Raw genomic sequence first — 27540 nt, 5'->3', positions numbered from 1 at the left:
TTCTGACAAGTCATTTTAATTTATTCTGACATGCTAAAAGGGAATAAATGACACTGAGTATGTCCAGCACGAAGATACTTGAAGCTGGGTCAGAGGAGTAGTAAGAGGGAGAAAGTCAGCCAGTCAGCTCACAAGTTACTGGTGTGCGCACTGGGTGTGGCTAAAGGAAAAGTGAGAAGTTCATTCACATTTCCTTCTGCTTCACAAGATTCAAAAGTAAACAAAGAAAAAAAAGACCACAAACCCTCCAACACACTTTCTTTGAATAATTCTTCTTGTTTTTAAAAAGCCACCATTGCAAACAGCTGCTTTGCTATTCTCTCAGCTGCAGAGACACAGTCCCAGAGATATTTACATGAGGGTCTGTTTCAGCGCAGGAAGAACCAAAACACACAACACCCTTTCACAAAATGAGAATCAAAAATACAAAATGAAAATCATCTTATTGAAAGAACCACAAAGACACATTTCTACAAATCTAAAAAGGAAAAAGCTGTAAAGGAAACATACTGAATTTGTATTTAAAGGATTCTTGAATCTTTACTGATAAAAATGAAAATAAAATTAAATCCAGAATGGGAAGGAAGAATTCTCTTTACATTTTTTTTTTTTTTTTAAAGTGTTGTCATCACAGCAATAAAATAAACCTCTTCGTTAAACAGAAACGGTTTGTTTACTTTTACAATTTAAACAAAATCTTACGTTTCCAAGAAAAAAATATCCCAGATCATGGAAGTGTACAATTATGTGTAAGCGATTTTTACATACAGGTTGAGTGAGGAAGAGAAGCCTAATATGTAATGAACATACCATTTCAATTCTTTATACCGAGTACAATTATAGTTAATGCAGTGCTCTAAGAGAAACCTAGTAGTCACTAGAATGTTTGATTTATTTAACTTTAAATTCTTCACATTAGACGCTCTTTTCTAGCACAGATCAGCAGGCAGAGTCTTGTTTACCCTAAAAAAAAAAAAAAAAAACAACAACTAAGAAAGGTCCCATGCCCCCCCTACATTTGCAAACTATTCACTTCGAATGAAGATGCAAACCATTCCTGGAAGTTTTACAACTTTTCCATTCAAAACAAACAAACAAAAAATAGGCTTGTCTGGAGGGAAATAGAAAAAAAAAATATATAGGTGCTTTTAAAAACTATTACATCCAACTGCAGGGAGAGCGGAGACGTGCACACACACTGCTCATACGGTGCCCCTGTGTGTGTGTGCGTGTGTGTGTGTGTGAGAGAGGGGAGGAGACTGGGAGGGGTGGAATCCAAGCAGATCAGTCCGGAGATAAGAAATCAAAAAGAAAATTGGCATACGCACAGTTCTCCTTTGTGAGCCAACCATTGGTAGTTTTCAGTTTGAAGAGGGGGGGGTAGAGGAGGGGACTAAAGAAACCAGGACACCAGTCTTCAGGAACAGGACAATAGAAAAAGGCTACAGCTTCAAAGGCTCCTTACATAGCCACCTCTTTTCTGTGTATAATGTATATAATATATACATATACTCATATATAGATACACACTGTGTAAATATATCTATATATCCATTACATATAATATATGAAACAAAAGTTCTTATACAGCGAAACAAATTGGTTGCCCACGATGCCTGGCAGGTTCTTGTGAATTAAATCCTAGATGCCGGGGAGCGATTAGAAGGTAAATCCCACTACGACTGTTCTGCTGTGCTTCGTTACATCGTCTTAATGCTTAGAAACCTGCGAGAGACACAAACACAAAAAAGAGGTTAAAAGCCTGTAGCTGCTTGTAATGCTTTCATCCAGGAACATCACAACGAATGAAGAGCAGCACAGCTCCCATCTGAGAGCACCTTCACCACAGAGCCTCTTACACAATGCACACGAGGTCCGAGCCCATTAGTGCCGTCATCGGGTTACATAAAACATTTATATAAAAAGCTAAAGATAGAACCTCTCGGAAATGCACCGTCATTCCAAATGACTGGGAGGTCTTATACCTGCTGCTCCATCAGCCCAAGCAACAGCGTTTACAGTCTCCGAGGTGGAGAACAAAGGACAGCTTCAATCTGAAGCCGCTCCAAAAAGAGCTCTAGGTTTAGCAGGAGACATCGAGAGAGCTCCTGGTGATCAAAAACACAGCAGTGCTAACCCACGTGCCTCTCCAATTACCAGCGTGGGAGTAAAGCCCGGTTTCCTTTTTTACACCCAGCCTGCCAACACAGCAGTCCATAAAGAGAGCAGAGCAGAGCAGGGCAGTTATGTCATGCCTGGGGAGGAGTCCAGCTGTAGCACGCTAGGTGCATATCTGCCATAGCTGTGTGGTGTGGACACATACTGTATAGCAGCTGTCTGCTCAAGAATACCAGCTGGAAAAGACAGAGGGAGAGGGAGCCTGGATACACAAACACCAGCAGCACATAACTGGGGCATTCTCCAATTAACAAACTGGAACTCCTGTGTCTCGTGGAAAGCTTGAACAGGCTCCACTGACTTTTGGCATTGCAGAGAGTCCCTCCACTCCCGAGTCTCGTGGAAAGCTCGAACGGGCTCCACTCACTTCTGGCATTGCAGAGTGTCCCTCCATACACACACTGCTGTCCATATTGTCTCCTGGCAAGATAGACAACCAGGTGGTCAATACAGTTTTAATATGGGAGTGCTAGCCTATCTGCCAGCTGACCTCCGTGTACAACTAGCTGCTGTGAGGGGCTCCTGCAGTACATAAAAAAAAAAAAAAAAATTAAAAGCCTTCCACTTTCTGAAACTTTACAGAAAAAAAACTAACCAGTTTTATAGTTTATTGCAATTATACTGAAATCAAGCTTATCTTCAGATTGCACTTTGGAAAAAAGTTTCAGACCTCTAAACATGTTCTGTGTTTTTAAAACTACTCAAAATCCTACAAAGTGTTGAGCTTGCAACCCCCCCCCCCACCCCCACCCCGGAAATGAGCCCTTCAGCATTGCTGCTTCTGCATTGTAACCAGATGAACCACCCAAACACCGCCTCCGGCACGGAAATATCCATTGAGCCAAATTAGGTCAAAGATCTTTATTAAAATGCCACAGCGCGCTCACAGAACCGGCTATAGCAATACAGGGTCAAGTCACAGACCCAGACTGACAAATCTGACATATTGAACGTTGCCTCAAGGTGGTCTGAGAATAGTGCTGAAATCAGGGACTATAAAACAAGCCAGTAGACGCCACGTACAATATCATCCCCTAATCTGTGCAGAACAGCCTCATTATTGCTATAAGTCATGGATATAGGAGCCTGGCTCTGGCAGCTTTGGTCATGTGTTTTCCCCTTGCATGGGTTAGAGCCCCTACACCTGCTGGGAATCTACAGAGTGTCTCAGAATGCTTAGTTTCGCACAGCAGACCAAAAGTTAACAGCAAAAGCCAGTTTAAGGACACTGTGCTGTAGTTGTTTGCTCTGAACAAGTTTAATGTAGTACTTCTTTGTGTGATTATGCAGCAGGGTTGCAACATAAGCCAGCATTAACAATGAAGGTATTGTGACCAGACAATCTGATAGAACGGGGAAGCCAACATGGTTTCCAGGACACCAGCAATACATTCCAAACAAAGCGCTTTCAAGCTCAAATACCAGTCTTGCATTCAATTCCCTGGCTGAAAGTCTCCCTCATACACCGCACTGGGAAAGCCACCTCAAAGTGACCAAGACATTCTTTAACAGATGGAAAGAAGACTCCAATTGCAAAGCACTTCAGCCATTCCAGGTTTTACTAAGAGCTTGATTAGCCACAGGGTACAGGTAAAAAGCACCGGTGAGTTATTAAAATCAGAGTAAAACTGCTATGCAATGGGAGCCTTATTTCCATCCTTCTTTAAAACGGTGTAGGTCAGTAAAGACTTTGTATCTTATTCTCCATCAATAAATCGCATGTGAGGAAGACATCAACACACAGCTGCAGTTCAGCAGCTCAGAAGCCTGGTCCAAAAGTAACTCTTCTGTATTGAAGAGTCCAGATACACATTTCCCACTCTGTATCAGATCTTGTGTGCATTGAAGTCTATATATATATATATATATATATATATATATATATATATATATATATATATATATATATATATATATATATAAAAATAAATAAATAAATAAATAAAATAAAATTAAATAAATAAATAAATAAATAAATAAAATAAATAAATAAAATGCAGAATACCCAAATACCCACCAGGTTACAATCAAGATGCCCCAATACCACAGAGACACCACAGTTAGTGTTTAGTTAAAATCTCACTCCCATTAAACCCTTTCCATTCAATACGATTCAACATGGATTCCCATTCCAATCAAACAAGTGTTAGGTCCAGGATCATTGATTATAAAACAATTTCATTGCAAAGGTTGCCCCATTTAGAGAGAGGTTCATTCACCCTTTTGTACCAAAGAAGAACACTTTGGTTCAAAGTTAGTAGTCAAATTTCCCAAGGACGTCCTTGCTTCAGCAAGACTTGACCAATTGAATTTCTCCTTTTGTGTTACAGCTGCCTCCTTGAACTAACACAAGCTTATTTTATTTAAATTTATTTTATTTACTTTATTCAACAAAAAAGAATTTGGGGGTGGCGAGAGAGAAGAGGAGGAGGAGGAGGAGGAGGAGAGAGAAGAGCGAGGGAGAAAGGAGAGAGAAGAGCAAGGGCAGGAGAGAGAGAGAGAGAGAGAGAGAAGAGCGAGGGAGAAAGGAGAGAGAAGAGCAAGAGCAGGAGAGAGAGAGAGAGAGAGAGAGAGCAAGGAGAGAGAGCGAGGAGAAGAGAGCGAGAAAGAAAAAGAAAGAAAGAAAGTAGAAAAAGAAAGAGAGCTCTGTCCAAATTCCTTTTTGGCTGGTCTGAAGTAAAAGCAATTGGTGCACTCAACGTCGCTTGGCTCTTTGCTACTAACCTTTCATGTTAGTCTTGGGTTTGTCAGTTTGCTTGCCTGTAGGGGTTACTACCTGCTGCCCCTGCCCCCCTGAGGAAGCGGCTTGCTGGGCCGCTTTCTGCTTCAGCATGGTCCAGTCGAACGTGTAGTCATACTGGTGATTCAAGGTCCTGTGAGGGAGGGAGAAGACCGTTTGATTGGGCCCTAGAGCAGCAACAGCAGACACACACACAAACAATACCTCGTTTCCACGCACCACTGAACCCGGGTTGAAAACTCTGCTGTCCCTGATACTGCGTTTCCATGCTAATTTAGCCAGCCCACACAGGCTACCAATCTGAGCTGCCCAGGATTGTTTTCTGACCCAATCCCAAAGTGTGTGGATGGAAGTACATCACAACACTAACCAATCAAATGACGAGTGGGTGGAAATATTTAATCCACATCCGGGGTGAGCAGGAACAAAAAGCTCAATTACTGTTAGGGTTATTGGAAGCAAAGCAATAGCATCCATCATTTCAGTTCTGAAAACAAATGAATGCTGGTGAAGAACCGCCAACATCCGTCAAACTCAACTAGGATGGACTATCCACGGAGGTTCAATGGGACTGCAGGAGCAGCCTGATCAGCTCAGACTGGAGGTCAATCTGTGCGCATGGAAACAAGCTCAAGGTATTTCAGGTCTAACACAAAGCAAAAAAGAGAAGCCAAAAGGGAACACTGCAGATTACCAGTTCGATTTGAGCAACACAAATACCCAACACAGAACTACTGGACTCATTTTATATGAAATGTATTAAATTAAAAGGATTTCACCCTTAAATAACCAACAAGTTTCAAAGTCTGATACTGGAAGGGAAAAGGCAACCTGCATTCTTGCAATTTAAATAATTGTGTTTCATTTGAGCTAAAATGGAACAAGCACAAAGTTGTTTTTTTAAATAGGTATGAGCCCATCCCTAGGAAACGGGCTGTACAGCCAGTAACTATTAGTGCAGAGCACCTGAAGAGAATGCGGAACAGCTGCCTCAGGTACATGTAGTCAGGAGCCTCCTCAAACCGCAGCCCACGGCAGTAATTCAGGTACATTGCAAACTCTGCTGGGAAACCCTAGCATGAGACCGAGAGACAAAGAGAGGTTGCAGGGAAAAATAATGGTTAACACATATAGAACACAGATCTGCCGATTTAACCAACCAACAGGTTCTATATCACAACTCAGTACTGACAAAGTACTGAGCCCCCACACCCCACATACCTGCATCCATTATCAAATGTATTTAATGCCACCCTGAGAAAAGCTTCCATTTACCATGCTGTTGAGCAATCCTTTACATTTCGATTCTAACCTGGGGTGGATTACAGGGTTGTTTGCTAATGAAATACTTGCTCGCTCCACAGTACAATGGTTTGGTTTAATGTTAACACCCTGCCCCACCTCTGTCAATTCCATTAAGGGAGCTCCACACAGTGTTGCAAGGCTTCAACATTACAACAATATTCACTTCTACCCAGAGCAATTTCCCTTTAAATCCCCAGACAGTTGCATTTGTTTTAGGACCAGGTCAAACCAGGTCTTACCAAAGCAGCATAAATTTGGGAATCACGTTTAATCTCTAATGACCCTTTAAACCAAACTCAAAACATGAAGTTACACAAATCTTTCCTCTGGGAGACCCAACTGGAGCTTTGCAAAAACAAACGTTGGCGCATCTCCTTCTCATAAAGCTTAGGGACAGCACACTGGTCCACATACCTTACACAAAACCTCGACAGGTGTCGACATCTTCTTCTCACTGATCTTCTCATACTTCTGTTTCTTTGTGGCAGCCTGTGGAACATGTGGACGAGAATATAAAATGTTGTGCAACACCGACTGAAATGAAGGTAGGAGATTGCTACAGAACCCTCTCCCCGCAGGGATTACAGCTACCCTCGCATGCACTGTGTGTGTGTGTGATTAAATCATATTTTATAATCTGATCGCTCCCACCTACTCCGCAGGGGTTTCGTTTATCACTTTAACGTGGTCTTCCAGTGCAAAAAATAAATAAAATGCTTAGCACAAGGGCATTTCTATATAAAAATAGGAAATATGTAGCAGCTGTTCCACTTAATTTATTCCACAGTCAGCATGAAGAAGACACTGCTATCAACGTGCTTAATTTGAATTCAGAGTCATGGAATGAGTAACTTACTATATAATAAATAAGTGATTATGTACATGAAGTTCACTTTAGCATGTCGTGACCCATATAATCCCCCTGCCTCTGCATTCAGCCATGTGTTCCACCACTAAAGCAGCTGATACTGCTGCTAACCAGCAGGTTGATTCCCAGCGTGCCGTCACTGGGCAGAAACGAGTCCATCTCCTCCAGGGATACTACACAGAGCTGCAGGCACTGGGAAGTTCAAGCCCAGCCTTTGGGTCTCTGCCTGGCTTACCTTCAGACCCTGCCAGGGTAGACTGGTTCTGTTGAAGTACATAAGCACGTATCCTAGAGACTCCATGTCATCCCGGCGACTGAGAAAGAGAGAGGATTTGAGATCAGGGAGAAACAATTAGCATCAGCCAATTCAGCTCAACATTGTTCTCCGCAAGTACTAATCCAATCATTGATTTCATTGCTATAAAAAATGGTTAGTCACATCCAAAGAAACGACTTTATAATGCAGTAGGGTTTGAAATAACGAAGGAATCGAGGGGGGGTGGCAGTTTCTTGTGAAGTAGGGCCCTGCTTGACAGGAGCGCGCAACTAAAGAGAACTGACAGGACAAGAACACCCCTCCCTATCTGCCAGAGCGAATTCCTTCACAAGCAGCTGAGACCCTACGAGATCTGGGATTCCAGGTCACTGGCAAGAGAAGAAAGAAAACAAGCTGTTGCCACTACCAGCTGGGACCGGCCCAAACTCAGCAGCACACAAGCTTCTCCTCCACGGAAACCCAGAAGGGGAGTAGGGGCTCCTCCTCCTCCAACCACCATGCAAGGGGATGGGCTATTGCCAGCTTTCGTAATTCCAATGCAACTGGAATTGTAGTGGAACCTGCGTAATTGTAATCATACCATGTAATTGACTGATTACAGTTCAATTACACATTTCTCATTCGATCACTAATCTTGTATTTTCAAACACCTTTGGTGACCCCATTTGTTTGATGAAATATAAAAGTTGCATAGCATGTTTCTGCATGTGTACCTGTGATTATTGCTTGGTTATTTCGAATAAACAAGCTAGTCTGTAGCAGTTTGTTACTTTAGTGCAAGTGTAATTATTGCAGCATAACTAATTGCAATTGAACAGTGGCACTGGAATTGCAATTTCAACAATCCCGTCTCACCTCTGCTCAATGCCCAGGTGTGCGTTGATGCTGGCGTAGCGAGCTGTACCAGTCAGGTTTTTGTCTTCTCTGTAGGGTATGTGCTGTCTTGTCCTGTTGTCCCGGTATTTTTTGGCCAAACCAAAGTCAATAAGAAACAACTGAAAAGAGAAGGAAATCGATGCAATTTAAAATCAATGCAATTCTGTATGCAAAATGCACTGGGCTTAATGTCAGGATGACATCAATTGTTGTTACCTGCAGCCTTGCTGTATCAATCTGCAGCAAACTTCCAGGAAGAGAGACATAAACCTAGTAGACCAATTACCTGGTCCTGTGCTTCTGCCAACTGGTAATTTATTCCTTGCGTTTAGTTTCTCTGTCTCCAACACAGCTGGCTAGAAGACTGAACTGTAGAATATGCATTTGTACTGCTTAAGAACATTCAGCTTTGTTTCTTTTTTTATTAAAAAATAAATAAATAAAAACCACACACAACCTCCAACACCCACACCACTGGATAAGACGTTTCACTCGGAATATGCTTGCCCATGTCATGGCACACAGCATCCAAGATGAACCTATGAGACACTATAAAAACGGAACCTTTTTACGTGGCACTGGGCTACAGTGTGTAAGGTGACAAGACAACATTTAAAAAAAACCGGTCGGACAGAGACGGAAACATTTTAACGTTTGGAAATGTTAAAAGCCTCAAGATCACAAATGGCAGGTCTCATTTACAGTAAAGGATATTAATAAATTGTACAGCGTACAGAGGAAGCATCTATCTATCTATGTCCCCAAGACTCGGCTCTAACCACCAACACTGCTGCCCAATCCCTCAGTTCTACCCACTGGACGACACCGCCTCCCAGCCGGCGTCTCGGCTCTAACCACACCGCCTCCCAGCCGGCGTCTCGGCTCTAACCACACCGCCTCCCAGCCGGCGTCTCGGCTCTAACCACACCGCCTCCCAGCCGGCGTCTCGGCTCTAACCACACCGCCTCCCAGCCGGCGTCTCGGCTCTAACCACACCGCCTCCCAGCCGGCGTCTCGGCTCTAACCACACCGCCTCCCAGCCGGCGTCTCGGCTCTAACCACACCGCCTCCCAGCCGGCGTCTCGGCTCTAACCACACCGCCTCCCAGCCGGCGTCTCGGCTCTAACCACACCGCCTCCCAGCCGGCGTCTCGGCTCTAACCACACCGCCTCCCAGCCGGCGTCTCGGCTCTAACCACACCGCCTCCCAGCCGGCGTCTCTGCTCTAACCACACCGCCTCCCAGCCGGCGTCTCTGCTCTAACCACACTGCCTCCCAGACCCTTGTCTCGAGTCATTTACTGATAATTAAAATCGCTCGCACTACACCTGCTCTAAAGCACTGTAGTCGTCCAATACCCTGCTGCTTCCCCTCTCTAGGCGGACGCGTGTGAATGTAGCTGGAGTGCGATGTGCTCATGGCGTGCATGCAGAGCTCTCTAATGTAGCTGGAGTGCGATGTGCTCATGGCGTGCATGCAGAGCTCTCTAATGTAGCTGGAGTGCGATGTGCTCATGGCGTGCATGCAGAGCTCTCTAATGTAGCTGGAGTGCGATGTGCTCATGGCGTGCATGCAGAGCTCTCTAATGTAGCAGGAGTGCAATGTGCTCATGGCGTGCATGCAGAGCTCTCTAATGTAGCTGGAGTGCGATGTGCTCATGGCGTGCATGCAGAGCTCTCTAATGTAGCTGGAGTGCGATGTGCTCATGGCGTGCATGCAGAGCTCTCTAATGTAGCTGGAGTGCGATGTGCTCATGGCGTGCATGCAGAGCTCTCTAATGTAGCAGGAGTGCAATGTGCTCATGGCGTGCATGCAGAGCTCTCTAGCTGTACAAACTACTGTGCTTGCTCAGCTTGGGCTGGAATTCAAACCTTATTACCTCCAGTAAAGAGAACATGCTCCCCTCCCCCGTTAAGCCCAGCCACAAAGAGTAAAGCAGCATCTAAGCAACACACATCAGCCACTTCCAGGCTTAACGCGAGCCCAGGCACTCGTTTTCTATATTAAATGGTTTGTAATACACGGATGTGCAAGGGGACACTGGAGCTCTCACTAAGCATGCAGCGTGGTGGTGTAACTGGAGAGGGGAGTCACTGTGCTGAGAATGGCGTGTCAGTGAGAATTAGGGTGACAGTATTAGGGAGCGACTGTGTGTTGATCAAATAAGCCCCATGCTTAAGGTCCATGTGCCGCCTGGTAAGAAACTGGATGACTTCTATAAACGTGTATTGCTAAAAACTACTTTAATCTAGGAGCCAACCGCAGGGCTTGGATCTCCAAGCCTTACCTTTCCTGTATCCAACACTAGCCTTCAAAATATAGGAGGAATTGTGGTCCAGTGGTTAAAGTCCAGGGCTTGTAACCAGAAGGTCACCAGTTCAAATCCCACCTCTGCCACTGACTGACTCACGGTGTGACCCTGAGCAAGTCACTTAACCTCCTTGTGCATCATCCTGCGGTTGAGATGTTAAATCTATGTCCCATTGTAAGTGACTACCTACCACTGTAAAGCGCTTTGTGATGGTGGTCCACTATGAAAGGCACTATATAAAAACAAATACAAAATACACAGAGCAACTGAGGTCGATGTGTCATATACCAGCTGAAGTAAATGCACTAGAGCTTGAGTTGAACAGTTTACAGTACATCAGCAGTTTCAGAACATGAAGCACAGACTGCATAAGCAGGGTAAGAAGCACACTAATCCTGCACCCAGCCCCTGGGTTTCAGAGCTCTGCTTCAGACAAGCTGTGACACGTCAAGAAAGTTAAACCAGCTGCCATGTGGTTTTGATGTGTTTTATGAAAAGTGAACACGTACAGTATGTTGCACCACAGACAGCCACCACAGGGTCACTGAACTGTCACAAAGATAAAAGTGAAACGTTTCACAAGTCAAGCAAGAATAACAATAACAACAATAATAATAATAATAATAATAATAATAATAATTACATCCCTACAGCTTACAGCCAACTTCCAAAAGTGTAGAAACAGCTAGCTAGTGCCCAATATCCTACATGCACTCATTTCAGGTTTAACATGAAACAAGAATCCAGCGGAATCATGTGCGTTTGTTTCCACCCCCCCTCCCCTTCTCGCTCTTGCTGTGGTCGGCACTGCGCTTCTGTTTGCTCAGGCTGTGCATTCGGCTGCAGCCTTGCATCAACAGAGCTTCATCTGCAAAATACAGCACAACACTAAATCGATTCCTTATCTGCTGAGCAACCAAACCTGTAAATCGCAAAGAAAAAAAAGGAAGAAAAAGACCTACTGTACTGTAAGTCTGCATATATTTAGGATCACAGATCCCTCTACAATGCCTACAGCGGTTATAAGGCTACAGTTTCTCGGTATATCATTATCCTTTTAAATAAAGAACAGATTATTTTGCTGCACACATCCCTGTAACAGCGCTTACAGTCTACATCTGCTCAGATCTGATCTGAAACTCAAGAACTGAACCATTCGAGCGATAGACAGCTGAACGTTGGGTTTCATCCTGAAACGTCTACACAGAAATTAACATTTCACACACACATTAGCTCTTTATTCAGAGTTCATGTTTACCTTGAGCAGACCATGGCGTGACTGTCCAACTGCAAGGTGGCCGAGACTAGGTGATGTTAGTGAATTAAAAATAAACATCTATATTTTAAACAAACCCACTGCTTCCACACTGCAGCCCAGCCCCTCTAACCCCCTGCAGGGATGGAATTAAGACTCCTACTGCATAGCAGTTTCCCCAGGCCAGGCTTTATGAAGAGCTTGATTAGCCAGTGTATCAACAAGCTTGTGTGCCTTATTAAAAACTCATAGTAAAGCCAGGAATTGATCAACTGCACTGCCTTATACACTCCTCCCCAGCTCACTATAAAGGCTGGACCACTTTTTTTAATAAAATCACCAATTCATATAAAAAATGACAGAATTTTCCAATGTTTGTTATCCATGGAAAGAGATTACAACAGCAACAATCACACACAGAAATCAACAATCAGAACTTGGGAGGTTCTTCTGTTTTTTTCAATACTTTATATTTTTATTTTATATATATATATATATATATATATAAACCCATCAATCTGTAGTAAAGAGACTTAACCACAGGGATGGAAATAAGACTCCTACTGCATAGCAGTTTCATCCATGCCAGATTTTAACAAGCTTGATTAGCCCCGTGTACAGGTAATGAGCTCATGGGAGTCAAACTAATTGTAAAACCAGGACTGGATCAAATTGCTATGCACTGGGTCTCATTTCCCATTCAAGCTCACTGGATTAGTCCTAGTATTAGCAGCTAGCCAGTGGAAGCAATTTGCCCAGTTTTACCACCTCCTCATCCCTTGTGTTCACTGCCATCCTTACCATGACATTCAAGGTTTCCCAGTTTAAAATTTCAGGAGAAACGAGTCTTGTCCTGCAGTACCAGCAGTTCCCAATCCAATACTGGGCTGCTGCCAGTCCCAGAGGATCAGAATTTGAAGCCACTGCTCAAGAGAACCTGTGGCATGGGATCCTGGAGCCCCAACATACCTCCCACTCCCCACGGGATAGCCCTTTAAAACACCAACACCCCCCCCACACACAAACCCCCCCCACACACACACACAGAGCCTCCTGTAAACCTGGGCAGGTCGCTGCGCTCTGGATAGAGTGCTGTTCATGGTCTAGGTCTGTTTAGCATGTGTGTCTGGATTAAATGCCAACACAAGAAGTGTTCTTCTACACAGTCAAAGTATTGGTTACTGATAAAAAGGGAGGGGGGTTAAAGAAAGAAAGCTGAAAGCAAAAAGGAGGTTGGAGGAGGAGCAGTATAGTAATAGGAGGAGGAGACAGTAGTTGTTTCAGACCTTGTTTAATCCTGAGAAAGATGGGTCCTGAGAAGAACTAACAGCCAAGCTTCTTTTCCTCTTCCCCACTGGAGATTCTAAACACTGAACAAACGATAGAGGGTGCAGTGCATCAAACAGTATTGCTGACAATCCAACCAGGCCAGCGCAGACAGGCAACACCAAGGCTCAAGAAAAAGAACGGAGCAAGGAGTAGGAGGAGCAGCAGCAGGAGAAGGAAGCCAGATACCAGCCTTCTTCAAACTACAACAGGAGAGCTAGCTGCACCGGGGAGGTCTCGCCCAACTACTGGAATGAGCGAATCGCTACTAAAAGCAGCGGCAGGGTCCTCTGCACAGGGCACTTTGCTAAAATTACAAGATATATTCGGTTTGAAAAGTACAATTATTTATTTGGTAAACTGCTCATGGTTTTACCTAACTGATTAATGGTTCTGCAGTCCCAAAGCCCTCCTTGTTTGATGGAATCATAACCACTCAGTGCAGCCTGTTTCTCTTGGCAAAGTCTTAAATAAATCAGCGTTACCATAGCATTGCCAATGGCCACACACAAAGTGGCTCAGATTCTTGATGCAACTTAAGGAAAGAGAAATGCTGAGCGTTGGAAAGCTTATGAGCTGAAGCGTGAACTTGCTGGCACTATGTTTTCTCTTCTTTAAAGCATCTTATTACACAAAGTAACAGCCGACATTTGCCAGCTTCTGATTTTAAAACGGAGGACGCTACCCTCCCCACAAAAACAACTTCCTTAACGCTAAAGCCATGTATGAAATGATGCCCTTGTTATAAAGTCTGTTTTGAATATCACTTCAGTAAGGAAGAGGGCAGAAGGCATATTGGCACCATTCAATAGGACCATCAGGCTAATCTGCATGCAGGGAGGAGGAGTGCTGGAGAAAACAAATACAAACCAATAAAAAGAACAGCACACAACACAAGCAGGGATTGCAAATTAATCTGGAAACAATTCATTCAAAAGCCAGACTGGGAACGTGTAAGGAGATGGATCACCATCTAGGAAAAGTACTGACTGCAGCGTCTTAAACTTAACAGGAGCAGCACAGGGAAGATCAGGGAGATCTACATTCAGCCTAAAAAAGGACACATACGAATAATTCAAATCTTTCGTGGGACTGCTATTTGGGTTTTGTTGCATTGGTAGTAGGGGATCATTTAGGGCCCTGGAAGAAATGAAATCCACTGATCTTGTCTGAAAGGGTGGGGTGTGATAACTGCCCAATTCCAGTCACGATAACCACAAAACACAAGAGAACAGCTACCCCTACTAGTCACCTAACACCCTAAACCCCCTCAAATACATCAGGAGTTACAGCACACCCTATTAAACAAAGGCTAGCTGGTACGAAGGGCTCGAACCCTAACAACGAGTCGCCTCCTGCTCTAGCATGTACCAAGCCTGTGCCTCCCGGATAGACTGGACAAGGGCAAAGTGACAGGATCTAGCTGTCATTCAAATACATCGTTAAGCAGGAATTAAAAAAAAAAAAAAAAAAAAGGAGACCGGAATGGATGGGACCCATTTACAGACCCTAAGCCAATCACTAGATCTGATACTGAAATTAGAACGGGGGGGGAATAAACTACATGAAATAATCATCCCGATTAAGAATCAGCACCCCATCGTTGGAACTACACAGCCCAATACAAAAGAGAAAATTAGGGGAGGAAAAAAAAAATGAAAAAAGGGAGTGGTTGGGTGTGGGAAGCAGGAGTAGCGTGATAAAGTTGGCACAGAGAAGCTGACGACTCCAGCCGGGGTAGGATCAGGTTTAACAAGAGCATGTGAAAATCCCATCTTCACGCAAGGAGTCCTGCTGTCTCCTACAGCGTAATCTGCTTGAAGCGCTTCAAATCAGGAAGCCGATGCACAAGTAGGACGTCCAGCGCAGGACTAAACGCACAGACTCCTCACCTCTCACGCGCTGCTGCTTGTTCTTTTTTGCAGACAATTGTTAAAGTTCAAATTAAAATTACAAATATATATAAAATATCAAATTAAAAATAAAAAGCTTGAGGCTGGCATTCACACAGACACACAATGGTAAACACTTGTTTGAGGTAGCAGTGCCAGAAATGGTAATACAGGCTTTGATGGTACATAACGTGACCTGTCAGTCAGTCTGATTTTAGAGAAATTGAGGCTCACTACCCCCAGTACTCGCTGCTATCCTGGTACTGGCAGGTCTAGACCCAATATGCATCATGCTTTAACTTTGCCAATGTTGCCTGTCTGCAAGGGCTCAACATAAATATTTGTAACTTTACAAATAAAAACCAGGCAACTTTCAGTATTACAAAATAAATTAAAAATTAAAACCACACAAAATACCTCAAATGTTTTTTTTCTGCAAAAGGAAAGTCAGATATGGATTACCACAAGTGAAGAGTCATGCAGTAGCATTAGTTAGCACTGCAGGAGCAGCAGCTTTTTACCTTTTAAAAAAGTGATTGGTTGGAAGCATACCTGTTGAACTGAAAAATGACTCTGCTAAAATTCATGGAAGTTCCCTTCTCAAAGAACAGGGTTAGATGCACACGTTGGGACTGAATGCATCGCATACTGTATAGGCTGATCGAAACAGGATACTGATTGGTATTAATATAGATTAGATCGGAGGAAACCCCTTCACGAAAACAGAATTCACTACACACAAAAAAAGTCTTTATCAAGCTTTCCATCAATGCCCAATGACTGCTTGTGGGTTTATACATCAATTATACTTGACAGACCCACAAACATGCATGCTGTTGTGAAAGGGAAAGAAAACCTTGTAAATGAGGATAAGTCACTTGTTTTGCCTGCCCAGTTTCAAACAAGATCAACCTCCTTGTTGCTCGAATGTAACACTTTAATTCTCTCGTGGCATTAGGGTATCAGTTTAAAAAATATATATATATATATATAAAAAACCTGTCTTAGTTGATTAGCACCACTATGGTAGGGTCTAAAACACAAATATAATCCACTCTGAAGCCAAGATTAATTGTAAACAAGTTTTGTTTTTTTAAGTAACGGAGCCAGCGTTTCAGTTTAACAGAACAGCAGTCATTGCCGTCACTGTGGCTCCATGTGCTAAAGCCTGCTGGCTTAGCTCAATGATCCTCTACGCTACAGGGAGGAAAGTGGAGCACCCACAGGACAAGCACTGTGGACCAGGGGTGCTGCAGTAGAGGGACTGAGGGAAGGTGTTCACAGACAGCAACTGTGGGCGTCCATGTCACATCCGAAATACCTTGGAGGAGGATTTGGGATGCAACATGGATGAAAGTGTTCTGGATTTCATAACTTCTATGCACAACGACCCTGTCATCATTTAGAACGGTTTGTGACAGAGTGGGTGTTCAGGTAGAATCCAAAATCCCACACCACTGTGTTACACCCCGCCCCCACCGAATAATCAGACTGACCCATAATCTAATGTCCTTGTCCTAGCCAAGTAGTCAGACTGTGCGCATAACAACTAGCCCCTGCAGGCAGCTGCATTACTAACCCACGTCTTACCTTGTTACAGTGGCGTCCGATGCCCATTAAGAAGTTGTCTGGTTTGATATCTCTGTGGATGAAGTTCTTTGTGTGTACATATTCGATTCTGCTGATCATCTGCAGGAAGAGAGAGAAGAGTTTGAAACGAATAAGTCACTGGAATGGTAGCTGACCTTTAAACGGGTTGTTGAGTTGAACGGTTCACTCAACTAGATTAGCAGTACTACCCCTTTTGGTACACCCAACTGCTTGTACCTTTTCTTAACTGCACAGACTCTCAACGCACTGCTTTGACTTTGACTCACGAGTGCAATGCACCAATGTTCAGCTGGCAGTATTGCAGTTTCAGGCTCTTGGATATTTAGCCCACAATCAGAGGCAATTTCTGCTGGTATAGCAAGGCAAATGCTACCCCTCCCCTCCCCTCACTATTGAGACAGATTTTTGCTCTTCTCACCTGGTCTGCTAGCATAAGCACTGTTTTCATTGTGAATCTGCGGGAACAGAAGTTAAAGAGGTCCTCCAGACTGGGCCCCAGAAGATCCATGACTAGAACATTGTAATCCTTCTCTTGTCCATACCACCTGAAAAACAAAAACAAAAAAAATACAACAGGTCAAACCAACACAGACAAAAGCCAGAAGGAAATCGTGAAAATTAAGCCAGGTTCCTCATCTAGCAAGTTCATGTCACATTTCCTTCTAAAGGAAGAAAATTAAAATGTTGTATTAGATATCACTTAGGCCTAAGCAATCAAGTGAATATATACTTAAGTGAAACTTGAACACAGCCATTAACCATATTGCAAAAGGCAATTCAAATACAATACTAAAGAACTGACGCATCGGTTTATGTACTAATCCATGCCAACATCAAATTACAAAACACAATATTATACACCAACAAGCAACAATGTTCTTGTGTGGGTCAAGCACTACAGGCACGGGGGAGTTGATGCAAAAGCTTTTAGAAGCTCAGGAACAAATCCTCCTCCTACTGTACTCTGCAAAAGGAGAGAGAGAGAGAGAGAGATAGAGAGAGGAGAGAGGAGACAAACTGACTGTGTAAAGTCTAGTCAGCCCATGTGCAGAAGAGTTAATAATGAGATTACAGCAAAGGTGCCTAACAAACTCCACCTATTCCACCATTAAAATCAGTGCTAATGCGAGAGGAACAGGCCTGGGAAATATTAAAATGAGTTTGCGTGGGCAGCAGCTGTGGTTTAGTCAGCATGGTGAGGAGTACAGCGAGCAGCCCTCACCCTCACACACACACACGTTAGATAATGGAAAGAGCAGTGGATGGGCCAGTAAAGGAGGGCAGAGCATATCAACTTAAAGGGCTGTGCAAAGAGTCATGTCAACTCCAAAGTGCACAGTGGAGAAATCACACAACACTCTCTGTAGACACCAACACTCCACCTCACAAATCACACGACTGTCTCTGTACAAACACCCACACTCCACCTCAGAAATCACACGACTGTCTCTGTACAAACACCCACACTCCACCTCAGAAATCACATGACTGTCTCCGTACAGACACTCCACCTCATTTCATTGTACCTCAAAAAGGAATGAGGAAGGTACCTACAGTACATCTGCCCAGCTCTATTCAGTCTGCATACACAGCCATTTAAAGAGGAGTCATTATGACCACATAGCTTTGTATTGTAATAGCCAATTTACTTGCATTCTAAAGAATGAACTTCATATAAGTAAATAGCTCTTGTATGACTGATAGACGTCTCATTAGTGATGAGCTGTCCTTAGCTAAGGAGGTGGTGGAGGAGAGGAACATTAACCCTGTTTGGATACACCTAGGATTGGTAGATTGGTAGCATGTTGATTAGACTCCATGTACTCTGGTCCTGAGCGCTACACTCTCTGGCTGACCATCACTGTTCGCTGATCATGAACAAGCGCTTCCATTTCCCAGACTGTTTCCTCCAGAGAGGACTCTAACCTTCACAGCAGCGGCTGCCTTATCGATACGAGAAGACTGCGGGCATGCCCTCAATACTGAGAAAACTGCACTAATGACGACTTGGGAGTAAAACGTTGTCACAATTTGAAAGTTAAGGATTACAGATTTGAACAAAAGAGAGAGACGCACATCTGAAACTACCGGGACTCTGAAGCAGCAATCTGGCTGGTTTGCTGTTCAAACGCTCCTTTCTCAGATCCACTGCAAACGCAATCAGTGGCAGCAGCAGCTAAAGTGGATTAGGGAGAGTAGAAACGGGAAAACAGGTGACGAGTTAAAGACAAAGCCACACTGACCATTTCTAGCAAAGTTCACAACCCCCAACGGCAGCTGTCGACAAACTACACTGCGATGGGAGCCAAAAAGGGAAGCCTGTTGAGTTCTTGAACAACCCCCTCCCAGTCCCCACATACAGGGGAGGATACTGGAAGGAAGAGAGCAAATGGCAGTGCTCCCATGTTAGGAGTTACACAGCGGAACAGGGTTAATTATAAAGAGGGTGCACTGCAACACCTTACAGAATGAATTTAGTGGCAGGGAACCAAGGTGGGCATTGCAAAATAAAGTGAGACGTGGACATGTTTAAAACAGAACACCCTTGAATCTGAGCAGTGGAGAAATACAACAATTAAAACACACAAGCTGCATCACTGCCTATTGACTCGACTTGCACACAGTCCTGAAGCCGAGAGATCCAGCCTCCTAGCCCCTCTGCAGCAACCACAGTCTCCCAGTCTATCATGAGGTTCTCTCCATTCTTGTATGAATGAGAAGCCCACACAGGTTTTACTACGGTCCTGGGCTTGAGCAGAGCTCGTACAAACCCCTCCCAGTGAGGGGGGAGGAGTCACGCCCCAATGAAAGAAACTAGGGATCCATTACACAACTCCCTTTGAAACAGCCTCGCACACTGACAGAGCTGACAAACCCTCTGCAGCATTCGCTCACACACCACTCTGGGTTTTCCATAAACTGCAATATGCTGCAGTTACAGGAAAACACCACCACCACCCCCCCCCCCCCACAGTCACAATCACAGCCCAATCACTTCTACTGGTTTTATTTTTAAAATCGCTGTTAAAAGTTCATTTATAGCGCCCGAAACAGGAAGCACCTTTAAAAAAGCAGCACAAAAGCAGAGCGGCTTCTTTGGGCTCAATGGAAAGTTTCGCCGCCATTGTGTCCTTGATGTGCCTGCAGGCAGGGGAGAGGCTTGGCATCAGTTACAGGCAACTTACAGCTCAACAAGTTCCACCCAATTCTCTCCACCACTTCCCAGAAAAGGACAATTCAAAAATGCAGGATGTCTCAAGCACTGGTAAAGTTGCTATTCATGACTTGGCCCATAATACAGAAGAAAATACATCTGGAAGTACAAGTGAACATGGTAAAGGTTACAGCACTTAACCTATACAGCCACAGGAAAACCAAAAATAAAAATGGGAGATCAAAGTCTCAACTGCCAAACTAAGTATTTTTAGAAGGTCATGGTTCGCTTCTAAAATGGTGATTCAATGGTAGCTTCCCTATCCAAACCAAGGCCACGGTGTTTCCACCAGCCTGCACTACATACACCTTGCAAGGTGCAGCTAACTAGGCAAGGCCTTCTGTTAGGAGACTGAATCCCTACACACAATCAGAAATGAACAGAGCTAAACTGTTTCATAATCGGATTTCTTTGTGTTTTTAATACAACACCCGAATGCCCGGAGCAGTATCGCACAGCCCACTTTGTTTGAACAGAGTGTTCACAGTGGGTTCCCCACACATCTACTCAACACAGAGCTACCCTGCCTTTTGAAGTCCCACAAACTGTACTGTAGAAGTCCTGATTCATCATCAATACATTCTTTGGTGGCCTGCTGGATTACAAAGCATACTGTACCATGCTGACCTGTCAAGAAAGAGGCTTTGGCTAAGTTAGTTGCATAACTGTATTTACAGTAAGCTTTTTGCTTGAAGTTGCTACTCTGTGTGTTCTCCTTAGAGTGGCTTTGCTGTGTTACTGTACTTGCAGCTTCCTTCTTTAGAGCTTCCTCATGTAACCAGCGTGGCCGTCAATAACCTATTCCAGAACAGTTTTATTGTTTCCTAGGGAGTCGCATTGAGTTTTAAAATAAACACATCTGGGTGAATGGTTTGTGTGTGTCGGGACACTGGGAGGAATACAGTGCACAGGCACTGGTTTGAATGGGGATTTCTTCATGTGGGCAGCAGGTTCAAGGACTTGATAATACACAGAGAGAGGGCTACAAGTGAAAGAGGAACGATTCTCTGTTGATAAAATCATACTTCCCTTCATGATGCGTACTGCGATACCAAATACACTACACAGCTAACTGTCCTTAAAAAGAAGAGCAAGTACATGTGATCTTTTCATTTTGTGTTTTTCTTTTTGGCATGAATACATAATGGCTCTTCATTTCATGACCTTAGTGCTGTTCTCTATGCTTTCCAACGCTCAAAATAAGTTTAGGACGTAAGTAAACAAGATAAACGAATGTTTATGGAGGTCCGGTCTACATTTCCCTCTCTTGGCACACTGCTAAACGGACGCGTCTCCTAGTTACACTCCATTCCCTCCATCAATAAGCTTGAAGGTCGTGTTTGCTCTTTAGATTAGTACAATTATCTAAGGCTGCAACAACATGGTTTCTGAATCCACGGAGCTCTGTTTACACCCACTTCCTCCTCAGCCTTCACAGGTGTCTGTGGGAACAGAGAGGCTCTGAACCCCCCACCGCTGCTAGGAACAGGAAACCCAAAAACCAGCCCACAAGGACAATCTTCTGAGGTGGTAAAGAGTAAGGAAGCCAACTGTATGCAAAGACTATGGGCGAGATTCACAGTAAAAAAATCTGGCAATGCATTCACATGTTTACCTGCATTTTAAAAAGGTAGTTTGTTCTCAGAATGCAACTTGATCCGGCTATGATCTTTCCGATTCAATTAAAGGGTGATGCTTTTAAGTGGTTTTCACTGTATCCAGAAAATTACCTAATAAAACAGAAGCACGCTCTGTTACCCACTCACTGTACCATTTCACTTTTGCATAGCCGATATGAAATTTGAAACAGGACTACTGGCATTTACATGATAAAGAAGATTATTTTTTTTCAAAGATATTACCCTTTTTAAAAACAGCCACCGCTATGCAAACTGAAACATATCTTTTAATGAAACCATTCCCCTATGAGAAGTTATTGTGTGTTATGGGATCTCCATTGCACAATCTTGCATCATCGTCAGAAGGGGCGATGCTTGCTGTTTATAGCCGCTGCTGATCGGTTTAAAGGAATATATGGAATAAGATGGTTTTAAGGGGGATATACAGTGTATGCTCTGCAATGACAAATGCATGGACAAGCAATGAGGGACAAGGAACAAAACCCAGTCCTTCAACCTCTATCTGGGTTAAACAAGGTCAAAATGACAAGGGGTCCCTATTTATTTCTTTGTATTTTCTACTTTTTCAGAGAGGAGGAGGATGACCACAGGCAATTGGCACAGGCAAGGCAGCTAAGAGATCAAGCCATTCCAGGTCTTACTGGAATGAGCTTAGTCAATCATACCAGAGCTCCTCACAAAACGTACAGCTCACAGCAACACCTTGAACGGCTCAAACGCACTGCAGCAAGGATCTTGCTTCCATCCCTGCTGTAATCTGAAAGGGCTGCATGTTGAGCAACACAGTCCAGTGAGAGGATTACACACCCCACAAAACAGCCTGACCCCTTTCGCTGTCCCACACAGAACAGGCCACCATAAGCAGTCTGTCCATTGAGAAGCCTTCAGCAACTGCAGGAAGCTGACTGGTTACACAACAAACTGCAGCAGCTGCACCCGCCTAGCCTCTTATTGATGCATACCTGACTTAACTAGAGCCCCAGCTACAGCACAGCAAACCAAAGAAACACGGTCGGTGTCCAAGCAACCCTGAAAGCAAACAGGAGCAGCTTTCAACTTCATTTCATAGCTGACCTGCAAGCAGCCTCCTCAGTCTGCTTTCAGACCATACTTTCATGGGGATAAGTCTATCCTGATCTTTATGGCTTGCCAGTAGTCAAATATTGGCCAACCCAACAATTGTTTGTTTTTGTAAACAGAATGGTCCCCTCCCTTAGAGCACAAGATTTTAAAACTGTGATGTTTACTAAACCATGTCAAAGCCAGAGAAGATGACGTCTGTTCCCAAGCAGGGTTAAAAAAACAATATTTGTATTACAGTAGTCCTCAAGCGCTCTACAGAAGCAGCGTTCACCTTTAACATAAAAGTATACCAACAAGTCTATTAAACTGTCTAAGTGAACAGGGGAGATCCACGGGACATGATCTTTGTTACAAAGAATAATTTAAACCGCTGTGCAATGGGAGGGAGTCTTGATTTTCTGCCATTCAACAACTGAGACTTGTTTAAACATGTCTAGACAAAATGGTTGCCCAGAGCCCTTAAGAAGGTACTGCAATTTACCATGACAAATCAATTACTGTATCTCTACAGGAAACACAGATTCTTACCACTTATAAAGTATTGATTCACTGCAAGACATTACCACAAGACACAAGTGAATTAGGGAATCTATAGGGAGATAGAAAATAAGATCTCATGGGCTAAAATAAGAGCCAAAACAAAAAAAAAAAAAAAAAGTCTGAAGCCGCACTCCAACACAGATACCTGCTATCCATCAAGCTACTCTAAGAGGCGAGTTTACCAAGAAGACCTGGGCTGGACTGTCAATGCTGTCCATTAAACGCTGCAGGAGTAAACCCTGGTAGCATTATCTCAAACAGGTGATTAGTCTAGCAATCTTCCTCTGGGGGAGAGGAGCTGTAACATGCTGATCCAGATTGATCACAGGGTGCTCGCAGGGTCTAATCTGTCTGCACCCTCTCTATACAGAGCGCTCCAGTGATGGCAGTGGCACGCATTCACTGAGACAGGCTGGCTTAGCAAGGGAACAAGCCGTCATTAACACTGCAGTGTGGATTAGCAGAACCAGCGCCCAGAATTCAAGCTCTGTTACCAGGTCCTCTTGTGAACTGAGAGAGCCAGTATCAAACGGACAGCTCTGTCCTCCTTATTGAAAGGCTTACAGGATCCAACGCAAGCCACCGGAGTGAAACACCTCATTGAACTCAAACCTGCGGACTGACTGGGCTTTTGTCAGTAAGGAAATAAAATAAATCCAGCAGGACGGACGAGCAATAACATTTATTTGGGCTCCTACGCGCATTCAAGTTTGTTAATTTTTTCCACAAACCTCAAATATTCTGTATTTTCAACACAGCCCCAACAATCCCTGATGAAAGAACAATGGCCTTGTATCAGAGCTGCAGTTTAAAGCTGTAATACAGCTGAATGATTAAACTAAGTTTAGCAGAACAAAGAAAGGGAAAACTGAAGAGAGGCTTCTGGAGCTTTGTTGAACTCCCATGTCAAACTCAACGCCCTTGTGAGCATGGCAGTTTTAGCTGCATGTTGTATTTGGAGCTGGGTGCTTGTCAGTAGAGGGGACTGTCTTTTTAACTTGTGCTCTCAGCCATGCAGCATGTGTGTGAACACAGTGACAAGTGTGTGCTGTGGCTGTCTGCACTGGCCTGCGGACACTAATAAAAACACTCCTTCAGGTGGCTGCTGTGTGGAGTCTCCCAGGCCCATTGTAATATACCTGCAAAATGACTCGGGGTAACCTGCTGAAGTGCATTGTGGGGTGTCTCCCGAGCGGCTCCACCACAGCAAACCAGCATTAAAGCAGTCTGATGCACAGCCAGGGGCTTCAGGACAGGCTTGCATCTGTCACATTAACTAATCTAGCTGCCTGGAAAGTTAACAACTGATCGCAAAATGGACCCCAACTCATTCTGGAACCTAAACAGTGTGTGTGTGTATATAATTTAATTATAATAAATATAAGTATATCATTTAAATATATATCAGAAATGTATCTGGTACAGGATAGAGTTACTCTACCCATGCATTCAAAATTAAACTTGTATGTGAAATTTAAATTAGGCTGTTGACTGTTACTGTACACACACATTATTTTTTATTATTATATATATATATATATATATATATATATATATATATATATATATATATTAATTATACACACTAATTGAATCTGGTATTATTTTGTTTTGTAAAGTCTGAAGTCGGTTACAACCCTCACAGTTCAAATAGTTATTTCTCGTTGCTGGTTTGTGTGTTGTTTAGACCATGACAACACGCACGTACATTATAGATATATATTCCCTATCACCCCACGTTGTGATTTTTTTTTTTGTGATGAGACACATTAAGAGCTGGAATGCAGCTCTGATCTCCTCGGAGAACAAAGCCCCGGAGAGCCTCGCAAACTTGTTTTCACTTGACATCCATCCGCCATTTTCTAACACAGAGAGCAGGCAGACATGTTGGAACAAAACACAACAAAAGAGAGGAGCGGCCATTTCCAACTCGCACGAATCCCTACCCCCGCTCCGTGAACACAGACATTCATATACACCGCATCATTTTAAACACCCACAGGGCTCCCCGGATCTATAACGCGTCATCCACTTAGAAAAAGCAGCTATCCCACTTAAAAAAGAGGAATATTCGACCTAAAAAGGGAGTCGGGGTTTCTACAGGTATCATCACCCCATTCAAACAAGATAAACAGTTTGACAAGTCCCAGTTGATCACAAACCAAACCAGGGGGGCATTATATTTGATCATTTGATCAAGGATGATTTAAAAACCCGGGGCCGGTCTCTTACCGAATGTGAGGAATTCCGACGCCGCCCTGAAGTATTTTGTACAGTTTGCTTTCATACAGTAATTGAGGATGCCTGGCCTTTTGGGATTCCAGTTTCACTGCAACTTCCTGAAAATACACAATGCACAATATATGTTAACAGTTTCATTACTCATCTAAAAACAAACAAATATGTTCCAGATACAATCGTATAAATAAAAGATTAACACAAAAACGACGGTACTGTGGGGAAATGTAAATTACACGACAGGTCCCAGAATAAATTAGGTTTAAAAAATACAAAGGCTGACCCATCTCTGCTTTTTCACAGAGACATGTCACGTATTTCACATAACTAGCCATGATACATCAAACTACTCCACTTTCATACACAAAAAACACCCCAGAAAGCTGCAGTGTGTAATTACAGAGTAATAAGCAGCAGCAAAAAGCCAGCTAAACAAGGACGAACCATACTACAAAATGGTATCCTCAACGTTTCTGCACAACCTTCTGTAAAAGCTCAGCCATGACATTGTCTACTTTATTAAAACGAGGAGGTCGCGTTTTGTTTTTTTACCTCCCCATTTGTGATATTGATGGCCAGGTAAATGTCCCCAAAAGATCCGGATCCGATTTTCCGGACGAGTTTATACTTCCCACCGACGATGAACTCGGCTTTCGAGCCGCTACTGCTCGCCATGTCCCCCAAAACCGCCGGCAACGCTGGAGCTGAAAAAAGAGGTGCTATTGTGCGCTCAATCCGCCGCCCTTTTCCGTCTTTCAATACAATAACATAGAGTCCCGGTGCAGCTGTCAGCGACCGCGTACTTCAGAGGAAACGAAAATATAAAAATAAAACGAGCCAGCGGGAGAGCGAGCCGCTTTGTTTACCGACTACAAATGAAAATCCAGGTGCTAAGTTTTAAAATCATGGATTTCTCGGTAAGAGTTTTTCGGGGGGAAAGGGGGTTAAGCCACACGATATTTTCCTCCTCTATATTTTCGACCTCTCTCTCTCTCTCTCTAGCAACTCTTATCCAGCTAGTTTATTATCGCCTTGTGTAATGTCCTGGCGATACTGCTTCCTCCCCTGTCTCCTGGGGTCGACGGTTTTGTTTAGTGGCGGTTGGTCTGCTCCTCCTCGGCCGTGGTTGTGTGTTTTGTTTCTCTCGTCTCTGTCTCTCAGCCGCACCGCTCGCTCACTCCGCCATCTTGTCGTTCCTCTCTGCCCGTCTCGAGGCTCAGCGGTTTCTTCACAGCGCGAGGCACTCTGGGGGAGCGAGCAGCTGCGGAGAGGCGGGGCCATGACGTTAACGTCAATCTGAAAAACAGCCAGGCAGCGGGGACGCGCTCCGAGCCAAACCGTGCACGACGGCGAGGCGGGCGCGGGCACGGGCCCGGGCACGGGCACACGCACACAGACTTTTTGGCCGTCCTCACCTTAATGCGAAGTAGTATCGAAGTGAGAACCCCTAGCAGGCATTTTATGCGGCTTGTGTCTTTTGTAAGAATGAGGTTCTTTAAGCTCTCACATACATCACACCAAAGTGCCACATATTTGACGTGTTCTAGTATCCTGAGCCCCCCTGAACGGAATACAGCAATGTATTACACTGGTAACACTCTCTCAGCACCATAACCATTCTTGTGTGCACACGCCAGCACTGCACATGTTGCTGCATGTCCTCTGCATGCTGCACTAAGACATGCACAGGCAGTCTAAGAGTTACTACATGATGAAATCTGAATGTCTTTACACAGGGCAAAATGTGTGCCTTACAACAAATGAATATTCAACACAGTGAGATCCTGAGACAGGCCTTTACTGTTGAGCGGTCTCAGACAATCTCTCTCTCTCTCTCTCTCTCTCTCTCTCTCTCTCTCTCTCTCTCTCTCTCTCTCTCTCTCACACACACACACACACACACACACACACACACACACTGACACACAGACACTCTATCTGGCAGCAAACTCCCCGTCTCCAGTTCTACTGCTTTCCTAGAAAGAGGAGAACATTTCGAGGGAACGCTCTACTTGTGAGATGTCTTGCTCATCAAACATTCACATATTTTTAAAGAGGAGACGATTATCCCCAGCCCCGGTCTTGCTAGAAATCATTTGTTGTTGCCATAATTTGTACATACAATGAAGAAGAAAGCTGACTATTTTAAAAATTAGCTATGCTTGGACTTCGGCCTTCTTCAGATAG

The 27540-nt window shown here is 43.9% G+C and overlaps 1 protein-coding gene across 5 annotated transcripts; it reads right to left on the bottom strand.

The window, feature by feature from the left end:
- LOC117431427 (casein kinase I) lies at window positions 1-26629 on the bottom strand. 5 transcript variants are annotated; one of them, XM_034052311.3, is made up of 11 exons: window positions 25906-26629; window positions 25348-25454; window positions 17057-17183; window positions 16618-16716; window positions 13096-13179; window positions 8224-8363; window positions 7327-7405; window positions 6638-6712; window positions 5885-5991; window positions 4955-5051; window positions 1-1725 (listed from the first exon to the last, which is right to left on the bottom strand). In XM_034052311.3, exons 1-11 carry the CDS (start codon window positions 26026-26028, stop codon window positions 1711-1713), a joined length of 1053 nt encoding a protein of 350 aa, XP_033908202.1. In that variant the 5' UTR covers window positions 26029-26629; the 3' UTR covers window positions 1-1710. The 5 variants fall into 5 exon arrangements, with proteins under 5 accessions (XP_033908202.1, XP_033908199.1, XP_033908201.1 ...); XM_034052308.3 differs by having other exon boundaries at window positions 4903-5051; window positions 25906-26628; XM_034052310.3 differs by having other exon boundaries at window positions 4939-5051; window positions 25906-26628.
- Between the last annotated feature and the right edge of the window lie 911 nt (window positions 26630-27540).

This window comes from Acipenser ruthenus, chromosome 22, assembly GCF_902713425.1.
Source record: "Acipenser ruthenus chromosome 22, fAciRut3.2 maternal haplotype, whole genome shotgun sequence".
In the NCBI taxonomy this organism is placed as follows: domain Eukaryota; kingdom Metazoa; phylum Chordata; class Actinopteri; order Acipenseriformes; family Acipenseridae; genus Acipenser; species Acipenser ruthenus.
Note: the sequence above shows the minus strand (reverse complement) of the source record. Positions and strands in the feature narration are given on the sequence as shown.

Coding starts and splice junctions, on each gene's coding strand:
- LOC117431427 (XM_034052308.3), bottom strand. CDS start 26,028: ATGGCGAGCAGTAGCGGCTCGAAAGCCGAGTTCATCGTCGGTGGGAAG. Junction 25,455..25,905: donor TCAATATCACAAATGGGGAG/GTAAAAAAACAA, acceptor GTGTATTTTCAG/GAAGTTGCAGTGAAACTGGA. Junction 16,717..17,056: donor TGCTTATGCTAGCAGACCAG/GTGAGAAGAGCA, acceptor CTCTTCCTGCAG/ATGATCAGCAGAATCGAATA.